General features: G+C 45.9%; 1 protein-coding gene and 1 long non-coding RNA gene across 2 annotated transcripts; one reads left to right on the forward strand and one right to left on the reverse strand.

Moving 5' to 3' along the window:
• Positions 1-3,511: 3,511 nt before the first annotated feature.
• CEBPB (CCAAT enhancer binding protein beta) lies at positions 3,512-6,163 on the reverse strand. The gene has a single exon (XM_042461955.1). The coding sequence runs from the start codon at positions 5,784-5,786 to the stop codon at positions 4,632-4,634; it is 1,155 nt and encodes a 384-aa protein (XP_042317889.1). The 5' UTR covers positions 5,787-6,163; the 3' UTR covers positions 3,512-4,631.
• A 24-nt stretch (positions 6,164-6,187) lies between these two features.
• Positions 6,188-11,708, forward strand: LOC121927919. The gene is made up of 2 exons (XR_006103391.1): positions 6,188-6,617; positions 11,670-11,708. It is a non-coding gene; the product is annotated as an uncharacterized LOC121927919 (long non-coding RNA).
• Positions 11,709-11,867: the final 159 nt, after the last annotated feature.

Genomic DNA, 11,867 nt, shown 5'->3' on the forward strand with positions numbered 1-11,867 from the left:
AATGGGGGAAGATTACAGAAGACAAGATACTATTATAGTGTGTCTTTAGAAATAAGACAAATTAAGAATTCAACATAGTTTACACATGCATGCAAACATATTCACCCACACACATATGCTGAAATCAGTATTAGACCTTTTCAAAGAATTACTCGCAAGCATTTAATCCTTTAACCCTTCCTGACTACCCTTTGAAGAGGTGAAACTCAGAACATGAGTGTGACTGTTGTAACATGATAGATTGGATTTTGGCATCCTCATCAGGAGTCCCATTGAACGTGGAGCAAGCCACTTTTGAGGTTCCAAAACAGTTTGTGATATAACAGGGTATAACAAGGATAAAAATAATATTACGGGTGTTCAAAGGCTCCAAGTAACTCCTTGGATTCTGACTCTATGGATTTTGACACAGCTAGATTGCAACATAACTGCAATCTGGTAAACGGTATGCAAAACCACTTTTGTACACCTGAAGGGGCTGCTATTCCTCATCCTACAACAGATTCTTCCTGTGACACTGTAAATTGTTTCTTCAGTATAGCACAGGGAGCTGCTGTACCAGAAATACAGGTCTCAAAGCCCTGCTGGGCAGATAGAACTAGTCATTCTGTGCTCAGAACTGTGGCCTGTTGTTCTGTGGCTAAGACATCAGTTTGTGAAGCACAGCCTGGGGAAAGAGAAGTGACTTGCAGAACTATGGCACCCAGAATCCTCAGCTAGCATGACCACTGGCTGAACATTCTGGGAGTTGTAGTCTTTTTCAAGCTCTGGTTTGACACAAGAGATGAAGCAGTGAGTGGAAATAAGCAAAACAAGGGGGGGAAGAAAACCAGTGCAGATCCTGACACCATTTTATTCCTGCCCCCACATTTCCCATTTTACAATGCATTGCACATACACACGGCATGCTTTCTTCTCCTTTTTCCAAACTGTGACTGAAATCTTATACACACTTAGGTGCGAGTTAAGTCCCCTGACTACAATGGAACTCACTTCTGAGAAGATATAGCTGGGATTGCATTGTAAAAAACTAAATCTGTACATATTTATTCAGCCTTCAAGTGAGTTCAACAGGACTTATTCCCAAGTAAAGAAGAAGAAGATTGCAACCTAAGACAAACAGTGGTTTACTATAACTGATAATGACAGAAACTGACTTCTTATACTGGATACAATGGGTTTGGATCAGCAGATCAGGTATGAAAGAGGATTTCATTATACCTTGAAATGCAACTGATTAGATTTTGTTTTTAAAGTCTCTTTTGACAGCTGTGCTTTCACATGTATTTGGCTTCTGACCCAATGCAGGGTAAGGATGAAAAGGTTTGCATATAATTCCCAGCCAATCTCCATACCTATGCACAATCCACAAAGAAACATAAAGATACAGTACTTTATCTAATTCCTTCCATCATATCCTTGAAAACCTTTTGGCAAAGGATTATGGAGGTTGCAACACCATCTGGCAGACCCAACTGGTGGTTATAGGGATTCTGACTCTTGGATTGCAGCTCCCAGAAGCACCCTGCTGAGCATAGTCAGTGTGGTCAGGCTGTTTGTGAGAGTCTGGGAACTGTGATCCAAAAAAAATACCATTTCCAAATGCTAAACAGCCACACAATTGTCACACGCCTGTTTTGCATCTGAGGAAGGAGACTTTAGTCTACGAAGTTCATGTTGCCAAATTGTTTTTCAGTTAATCTCAAAAGCACTACAAGATCTCTTTATATACCGATTCTACAAACTAACACGGCAATATCTTTGGACTCCTGTTCTGAGTTTCACCTCTTCAAAGGGTAACCAGGAAGGTTTAAAGAAATTCTTTGCCATGGGATTTGGATATCAGAGTTTAGAGACAAGGAAAATGCTGAGTAAGACCGGATTCTTCACTACCACCAGCACATGCATGCACACACGGTGAACTCCAGGTACTGTTAACGTTTTACAAGCAACTCAAGAGCAAAAAGGCCAGGAATGTTCAGCTTCCTGGCCTTAAGAAATCCTTCACACTATCACCACTAGCACATTCGCACCACCATTTAAAAACATATAAGCTCATGGAGTCCAGCATTCATTTCACACAGTGGCTAGCCAAACGCTTCTGTGTAGCCCACCAACAGGCATAAGGGCAACTGCCCCATCTTGCTTTTGTGGCCTTTGCCACTTGCTTATATACAACACACACATACACACAACCCCTTGGGCTATGCCTGCAGTCAGTCTGACTATAACCCCATCCCTTCCCCTTCCACAGCAATAGCATATTAAAAGGCACGAATGACAATATAATGCTGATGGGCTACAAAAAAGGGCAAGGTTTCCTAAGCCTCAAGACAACACTGGAAATCTTCAAGAAGCCAGAGGCTGGAGCTAATTGCCTTCATTCTGCTAGCTGCAATTAACACAATTTGCATCTAATTCACTTTAATATGGCAGATGCTAAGCTGGGAGACATGGATTGCACTTATTGTGCCTTTAAGTCTTTCTCCCACTGCCAAGGCTTTCCAGGACAGCCCCAGTGCTTAAGATTGTCTTGCAAGCCTCTAAGTCTTTTAATTTTACTTCTAAATGTATGGAATCCAAGCATTTTTAAAGAACAGTGAGATCAGGAAAATAAAATGAATCTGAATACTTGTATTTGGCATCTGTGTTTGGACACATTAGCTTAGCTTACCATTATATTTTCAACTTTATCCCAACCATGTGAGTTAGGTCTAAAACACACTGTAGAAATAAGCCAGTTTGAGACCACTTTAACTGCCTGGGCTCAATGCTAGGGAATTCTGGGAACTGTAGTTTTGTGAGACATTTAGCTTTCTCTGTCAAGAGAGCCCTGGTACCACAATAAACTACAATTCCCAGGATTCCCTAGTACTGAGCCAGGGCAGTTAAAGTAGTCTCAAACTGGATTATTTCTACAGTGTGTTTTGGACCTTAGAAACTTGTTTTCCTAAAATCTGAGATTCTCTGACTTTAACTGGATTTTCTATGCTGCACAAGTTACTCTGAACAGAAGTATATGTTCATGTCACACAAAACCCTAACCTTTCTTAGTATGTCTATGTCCTTCCCAACAGTAAGGTAAGCAAATCTGAAACACTGGCTCTGATCACACCAGGCAGACACATACAATGAACAGTCAGATAAAGATTTTCAGACTCACAGATTTAAGTCATCTGTTTTTAATGCTGCCCCTTCCTTCCCATTGCCCATATTATAAAAACTCAGTATAAATCAACAACATTAGAAAACAGGGAGAGAACGTAGAGACTTACTGTGCCAGTTATCTTCTGATTCTCTTGGGTTTTGTTGTTACTAACCCAGGAAAACTGAAAGAATGAGCAGCATATTTTTACTTAGAGAGTGGGAGAAACCCAGAACTTGCTTCACTGGACAGGACAACACCAAAGTGAACCACGTTAATATTTTCAGATCACTCTCCCACCATCTCATCTGCCCCATGAAAATGAACATTTGTTGCTGTTAATGCCTTAAAAGAAACAAGCTCTCATTTTCCATCCTAGCAATAAAGTTTTATTAAAATTGTTCATTAATGCTGCATAGCAAGAATGCATAGATCCCAAAATATACATATGTCCTTTTTTCCTTATAGAAATAGATCATTCTTTTATTATTATTTTTAAAAAACCTGTAAGAACATCTTTAACAGATTACTCAATCCATGACTGACAGTTACACGAGGTTGCATCATGTGTAGCTAACTTCCCAGCCATGTTTTAAAAGATTGCATCACTCTGGATTCCCTTCCTCTCTACTTTTATGTTATTGTCCCTTTCTTTCTTTCTTTCTTCCATTCTTTCCTTAAATAACACTAACATTCAACCAAAAAAAGGGGGAGAGGGGGTGAAAGGGGAGCAAAACAACAACCCTGCAAAGATGGCTTGCTTGGATTAGGTATCTCCTTAGGGAAAAAACCCTAGTAAAGTTGGGGAGGAGGAGGGCAGAGATACATGGAAATGGCCAGGAGACTCCCCCCGCCAGCCGAAGGAGTTAAAGCACAGAGAAAAGGCTCTCCCAACATCAGTGTCAATTAAAGGGGGGGAATATATATATATAATATAATATATAATATCTATGTATACCCTCTGGGCTTTCTCTCTCTCTCTCTCCCTGCATATATTTTCTAATACTCCCCAGCCCCTCAATGCTTTCCCATTTTGGGGGTGGAAGAGAGATGCACCCCCCACTGCCATTCATTCACCCCCTCCCCAAACTCTTCCTACCTCCCCCCCCCCTTTAAACCTAGGGGCAAAAAGGCATCCATTCTGGCTTCATTTCAGTCAATTAAAAGGGGAGAACATATAATAATCTATATGCAACCCGCCTGAGGTTTCTCTCTGTGTGTCTCTGTATATATCTATTTTCTAACACAGCTCCTCAACAATGCTTTCCCATTCGAGGGCTGGGGGAGAGGCTCACCCCCACATACAGCCCTCGCCCCCAAATCTCCCCTCCCTCCCCCGGGGCCCAAAGGGCATCCAAGCCCGGGCTGCTCCTCCTCCTCGGGGCCTTCCTTTCTCCCGGGACGTCGAGGCCAAAGCGCAGGGCCTCTCCAGCGGTGGCTCCCTCCCTCCCTTCCTTCGGCTCCCACTCGGCGAGGGCGAGGGGGGCTAGCAGTGTCCGGCGTTGGCGGCCAAGAGGGGCTCGGGCAGCTGCTTGAACAAGTTCCGGAGGGTGCCGAGCTCCCGGGAGAGCTGCTCCACTTTCTTCTGGAGCCGCTCGTTCTCGGCGGTCAGTTCCAAGACCTTGTGCTGGGTCTCCAGGTTGCGCATCTTGGCCTTGTCGCGGCTCTTGCGGACGGCGATGTTGTTGCGCTCGCGGCGGATCTTGTACTCCTCGCTGTGCTTGTCCAGGCACTTCTTGGACTTGTGCTTCCCGGCGCCCGACGAGTAAAGGCTGTTGCCGCCGCTGCCGCCAAGGCTGCCTCCTCCGCTGCGGTCTCCAGCCGAGGCGGACTTGGAGGAGTCGGAAGGGTTGGGGGTCCCCGGGGGGCTGGAGGAGGAGGCGGTGGAGAGGTTGCCGCTGCTGCCGCTGGGCACCGACTGGTAGCCTAAGTAGGAGCGGACGGCGCTGCCGTAGGGAGAAGCCAGGCCCCCCAGCCCCGGCCCCGCCGCCCCTCCGGCCCTGTCCTCCTTCCGAGGCCCCCCTCCTCCTCCTCCTCCTTTGCAAGAGTCCAAGTGCTCAAACACCGGCTCCACCTTGGTCTCCACCATCTGCGGAGGGAAGCAGCCTAGGAGAGGCCCCGGCTTGTGGCTCTGCCCGATGGCGGCTCCTGGGTGATGGTGGTGGGGATGATGGAGCTGGTGGTGGTGGCTATGCTTAGCCAGGCTGATGTAGGTGTAGTCGGAAGAGGGGTGCTGCTTCTTCCCCCCGCCGCCTCCTCCTTTGTAGTCCTGCTCGGAGAAAAGGTCGGAGAGGAAATCTTGGGGGTGGCTGCTGCTGCTGGTGTTGCTGCTGGCGCTGCTGTTGCTGCAGACCGGCTCGAAGTTGCCCCCTGGCGCCGCGGAAGAAGGAGGCGGCGGTGGCTGCTGCTGCTGCTGCTGCTGGGCTCCGACGGGGTCCAGGTAAGGGCTGAAATCGATGGCTCTCTCGTGGTCGCCGATGCTCAGCTCGGACATGGAGCGTCCCCCGGCGGCCCTCGGGTGCAGCTTGCTCACCGCCGCCAGGCAGTCCGTCTCGTAGTAGAGGTTGGCCACTTCCATGGATTTAAAGGCCGAGGGCGGGAGCGGGAGGCATGCCTGGTCCCAGGCCACCAGGCGTTGCATGAAAGCAACGGGGAAAGGAGGCCGGGGCTGAGCACTCAGGGAGGGCGCTTGGAAGAGGGGTCACACTCTCTCGGCCTCTCTCGCCCCCCTCCAAGCCCCTCGTCGGTGCTCTCTGTCTCCCTCTCTCGCCTCCTTCCCACCGTCCCAAACCCACCCGCAGAAGGGCTTCAGAAGGGCTTCGCAAGGGCTCTGGAGGTTGGAGGAGGCTGAGGAAGAGGAGCCTGTCTCTGGACTTCGCAACCACCTCTGAGGGTTGGCGTCCTTCTTGGCTGAGCGAGACTCGTCCGGGGGAGCATCTGGCCTCGCCTCCGACTCTTTCTCGCCTCCTCCCCTCTCTCCTCTTCCTTCCCTCTCTCTGGCTGGACTTGGGAAAGTTCTTGGGCGCTTGGGGTATTTATAGGGCGCGTCCCATGGCAACCAAGGCGCGTCACGGGGTTGGCTGCTTGGCATGCTGCTTTGCTCCCCTCCTTCCCCTCCCGCCCTCCTTGCTTGCTGGGCCTGTCAATCATAGGGCTCGCGCGCCCAGAGGCTGCAAAGGAAAGGAGGCACACACAGAGAGGGCCTGGTGCGCGTGCTGGGGCTGCAAGGGCTCGGGGACGAGCTCCCTCTCCAGCCAATCACAAGGAAGGCTGGGCGGGGATGTTTGGGGGGAAGGAAGCAGGCAGGCAGGAGCGCGCGCCACCCCCGGGACTCACTCACTCACTCACTCGCTCGCGGGGCGGGAAGGGAAGTTGAAGTGTGTGCTTCCCTCAGGCTCCAGTCCCACCAGAGCACAGAACCGCAGGAGAGGCCCCTCTCCACACACACACACACAGGCCCCCGGTTGCATGGGTAAGAGGGGATTTTGAGCCCAGAGAAGAGAAGGCGGAGAGGAGAGGTGTGCTTCAAAGTGGAAGACGCTGCTTCCGGGGGGGGGGGGAAGTCCTCCTGCTTTGGAGGGTTGTAAGCAGAGCCTCCCTGAATCTGTGTGTGTGCTTTGGTTGGGAGTTCCTGCATGGCAAGGGGGTTGGACTGTATGGCCCTTGGGATCTCTTCCAGCTCGATGATTCTGTGATCAAGCTGAAAAGCATGGCTGCATCCACAGTTGATAAATAACCCGTTTTAGCACCGCTTTAACTCCAGAAAAAACTCCGCTCCGCTCTGGGACCACAACAAACTCCAACTCCCAGAATTCCATAGCCTTGAGCCAGAGAAAGAGAGAAAGTTGCAGTTGCGAAGGGAGCTGACAAATCTGCCTGAGAGGAAATAGAGACAAGAATAATGATTTTGTTCGTTATTGTAAGGGCTTCCTTCTGTGCTAAGAGGAGAAATGGGCAAGCAGGCTGAACATGGGGCCCCAGCCCCAGGGGTTGGTGTGTGTCTGTCTGTGTGTTGTCTCCTTCAAGTCATTTCTGACTTATGATGGAAACTCTATCATGGAGTTTTCTTGGCCAGATTGGTTCAGAGGAGGTTTGCCATTGCCTTCCCTTGAGGCTGAGAGAGTGTGATTTGCCCAAGGTCACCCAATGGGGTTCCATGGCCAAGCTGGGAAACTGAACCCTGGTCTCCAGAATTCTAGTCCAACACTCAAAGCATTCCCCCACACTGGCTCAGCCCTCTTTATGTTGAGGCGCAGCAGAGCTTGGCAAAGGTGCATCTGCACTGTGAAAATAATGCGGTTTGTTACCACTTTAACGGCCCTGGCTCCATTACACAGAATCGTGGGACTTGTCATTTTTGTGAGGCACCAGCACTCTGGCAGAGAAGACTAAAGACTGTGTAAAACCCCAAAACCCAGGATTCCAGAGGATGGCACTACAGCACTTGAAGTGGCCCCATACTGCATTATTTCTAGACGCACCCAAAATCCCTTTATGGACAGCATTGCTGTTGCGTGCCTTCAAGTCATTTCCGACTTATGGCGAGCCTGTCATGGGGATTTTTGCCAAGCTTCTTCAGAGGATGTTTGCCATTGCCATCCTCTGAGGCGGAGAGAGTGTGATTTGTCCAAGGTCACCAAGTGGGTTTACATGGCCAAGATGGGGTAAAATTCCTGCTCTTCAGAGTCCTGTTAAACCTCCATGCCCACACTCTGGGGAATTCTGGGAGTTGTAGTTCAAAAACTTGGCAAAGCTCTGGTGAGGAGGAAGGCCCTTTAGAGAGTGGCACACCCAACTTTCTTCTCTAGGAAAAAGTAGATGTAATAAGGAACTCAGGAGGGAGGAGAAGCAAGAGCCACCCCCTCCTGCCTCTGCCACCCGAAGCAGCTGCTGTGCTCTGTTCCATGGTAGGACTTGTCCTGTTCTGAGCTCACAGACAGATTCAACTCAGTTTCCTTTTGCCAACACCTTAGAGAGGTGGTTTCCATTATCTATTTCAGACTGCAATTCAAAACATACCTGCTTGCAGCCTCCCACCAACCTGGTGCCTCATTCTTAAATGTCTTGCATTACACCTCCCATCTTTCCAAAAAACATGGTCATGGTGACTGGGAATGATAGAATTGGTAGTCCAACAGGACACCAAACTGGGAAGGGACCAATTTCCATTAAATGCAATGGAACTAATTTTAGAATAAGCAGGCATCAATTGTAGTTTTTTGTGGGTTTTTCAGGCTATATGGCTATATTCTACAAGAGTTTATTTCTGACGTTTCGCCAGCATCTGTGCCTGGCATCTTCAGAGAAAGGCATCAGTTGTGTTTTCAAAGAGTGTGAGCACATCAGGGTAACCTCTTCCACAACTTTAGGTGACAAGAGAACAGAAGATCACAATTACTCCATTAATGCAAAACTGGGTTCCAGGAGCCAAAATTAAAATCTTGCTTAAATTTAGAACTGGCAAGAGAAAGTAGACTTGGTTTCTGCCCTCTCTAGTCCAGCACTCTGCATTAATTTATATTTTCTTGCGTGCTTGTACAGTAGTTGCCCATCTTTATGGAAAAGAAAAAAGAATTGGTTAAAAGAGCTACACTAGGATCTGGATTCAAAACAAAATATCTTGGAATTGATTAGAAGTGAGCGGTACCTGATTTACACTTGTTGCTGATGTGTTTATGTGGTTGTTGTTTTTAATGAGACAGAGGCATTGGTACAAAACGTGTGGACATGTCTAATTGGAAAGACCTTTTGCTTAATCACACATTGGGGTGTGAGATAAGGAAATAGAAATGGCAACTTGCACCCATTCAGAGGAACATTTTTCTAAGGGAATTGCTTCATCCATTTCTAGGCTATGCCTTAGTAAAGAAAACAGGTTCGGGTGTTCTGCAGAGCTGTAGCAAAACTTCACGTGGCCCCAAAGAGGAGCACCAGACCTCACCATTTCTACTATCAGGGCCATTTTGTTTGCCCCTTTCCTTTGGAAAAGCTGAGTCAGACACTAAACTGCTATTGATAAGGACGACACACAGTAGGCATGCTCAGGCAAAGAGCTCTTCCTTGTCCAGCACAGGAAAATGCCTTGTACTGAGTCAGACCACATAGACCCATCTACTCCATTTCTCTCGCCTCTGATTCGTAGCCATGGATCTCCAGTGTTTCAGGCAGGACTTTTTCCTAGCCCTGTCTGGAGATTTCTAGTATGCCTTAATCAATGGTTTCCCCGCTTAGCCTCTGAAATCCGACTAGGAGGGAAACATAAGAAACTGCCATTATGTTGAATCAGACCCTTGGTCCATCCATCCCTGTATTGTCAGCCCTGCCTGTCAGCCATGGCTCTCTAGGGCAGGGGTAGGCAACCTGCGGCCGATTGCCGCCGGGGCCTTTGGGGGGCAATTGTTTATAGACGCCTCAGAAACATGCATTTATATTAACATTTTTTTAAAAATCAGCAAATTTTTTCATATGTCCTCCATTTTTTTTAAAAAAAAGTGTCTTCCATTTGAAAAAATTGTCCTACATTTGTCCTGGTTTATTTATATATTTAATTTTTTAAAAAATTATTTAATTATTTATTTTTTGGCTTCGGCCCCCCAGTTGTCTGAGGGACAGCAACTCGGCTCCCGGCTCAAAAAGATTGCCTACCCCTGCTCTAGGGGTTCATGGAGGACAGTTTCCTAACCCTAACTGAACATCCCTGGTATCTCATAGTGGTCTGATGCTATGGAATAGATATAAAAAACACACTTTTATAATAAAATTCCAAAATGGACTTCTACACAAGAAGCACTTCATAAAGAAGAAGAAATGGCAGGAAGAGGAAGATGGCTAAGGTGTGAAGAAATCTTAATAAGAACAGGAGAATCAGACAAACTTAAAATGGGAACAAATTGTGCAAGAAAATTGAGAAATGTTGGCTTAAATATTGGCAAATAAGAGAAGATTTCAAAAAAGATATAGAAACACAAGGAATAGGAAAAGGAAAGGTTTTGATAAAATAATGAAGGAAGAAGTCAATTGATAAAGAAAATTTATAAATATCTATTAGAGATAGAATTATATGAAGAAACGATTAAGGTAAACATGATTAAATGGTCACAAAATATTGGAAATTAAATATCTCTTATGTATGGAAGAAAAAATTAAGATTTACACAATGTCATAAAAGAAAATTATTATAAAGTTTTTTACAGGCGATAAGGATTTGCACTTGACTTGGTGTTGAAGGCCAGTCTGTTTTAAATGCCTGTTGGGTGGGAGAGGGCAGTGACCTTTGAAGGCTCGGTGCATGAACTTCTGAGATCTCTGCCATTGGGACTGTTGAAGTACAGCTGAAGAGGGAGTGCCATTACTTGGAAGTAATGAAGCCTAATACCCTGTCTAATTAAAGACACCCACCTTGGAGAGGCAAACCTATATTTTCCCCTCTTTGACTCCCACATTTACCTGTTTACAAGAGGGTGACTCAGTCCCAGCATAAAGGACACCAATTTGAAGCAAAACATATCATTAAAAGCAGTGAGAGTGTCACATGCCTGAGCAAAAGACAACCCAGCACTGGGGAAAAGGGAAAAAATGGCTTTGCCTCTCCGAATAATGTGAAGCAATCCTGTGGTGTGAGAAACATTGTAACATTAAGCTAGAGGAACAGGTATTGCATTATGCGATTCAAACAGTCAACTGTTTATGAAGGCTCCAACCTCAGAGTTTTAAAAAGAGGAAGAAATCAACAGTCGGGCTGTGCAGTCTTGCATCCCTTCACTCCTCAGACTCGTGTTCTTTGTTGGAAGTATAATAGTGTCACAGCACCTAGAAATATACATAGTTGCTAGCACAGCCTTCGGCTTTGTGGCATAGATTCTTAGGCATTTTAAAAAAAACATTCTCTTTAAAAACATGGCTCCAGTCCACATGGCTAATACTTTATCCAGTTTGAGACCGCTTTAACAGTGGTTTATTGTGGCCCAAGCTCTCTGACAGAGAAGGCTAAATGTCACACAATAATACAATTCCCAGAATTCCCTAGCATTGAGCCAGGGCAGTTAAAGTGGGCTCAAACTGGATTATTTGTGCCGTGTGTTTTGGACCTTAGAGAGAATGAGTGGGCCTCATGGTAACTAAGATCCAAATTTGGCACATATTTTCTAGTGTTTCTGTATGATCATTAGGATCTTATCAATTTCATTTTATTTCTTCCAAGAAATATTATTGATTTTATTGATGATGATGATGATGATGATGATGATAATTTATATTCCACTTAATCTCAAGGAATCCAAGCTGATTACAACAGTAAAAATAGCAAAATACAGTTAAAAGAAAGATGCTTAAAAATGCAAAACCCCATTCCTCATCCCAATCTTAAAAGTAGTTAACACTAAAAAGAAATTAAACCTAGAAAGAGTATAAAACCATTAATATACAATTGGATATTAGCTGCACCATAATAACAAGTTCTCTTGTCTGCTGGATGTGCAGCAGTTCTGATACACTTAATTATGCTTCATTTTCTTTTTTCTTTTAGTGAGCCTGCATTGACAAGAATGAAAACAGAAAAATCTAGGTATGAATAATTTTCCACATCTCATTCTCAGTAAAGATAGAAACTTGGGGAACAGAACAAAAATTTCAGTATTTCTAGGGGAATAGAATTCTTATTGTGGAGGCGATGCCCAAATTTTGGAAATGATTAATAGTTCATCCCAGCCAATTGCTGAACTTC

The sequence above is a fragment of the Sceloporus undulatus genome, chromosome 4 (genome assembly GCF_019175285.1).
Source record: "Sceloporus undulatus isolate JIND9_A2432 ecotype Alabama chromosome 4, SceUnd_v1.1, whole genome shotgun sequence".
NCBI classification, from domain to species: Eukaryota; Metazoa; Chordata; class Lepidosauria; order Squamata; family Phrynosomatidae; genus Sceloporus; species Sceloporus undulatus.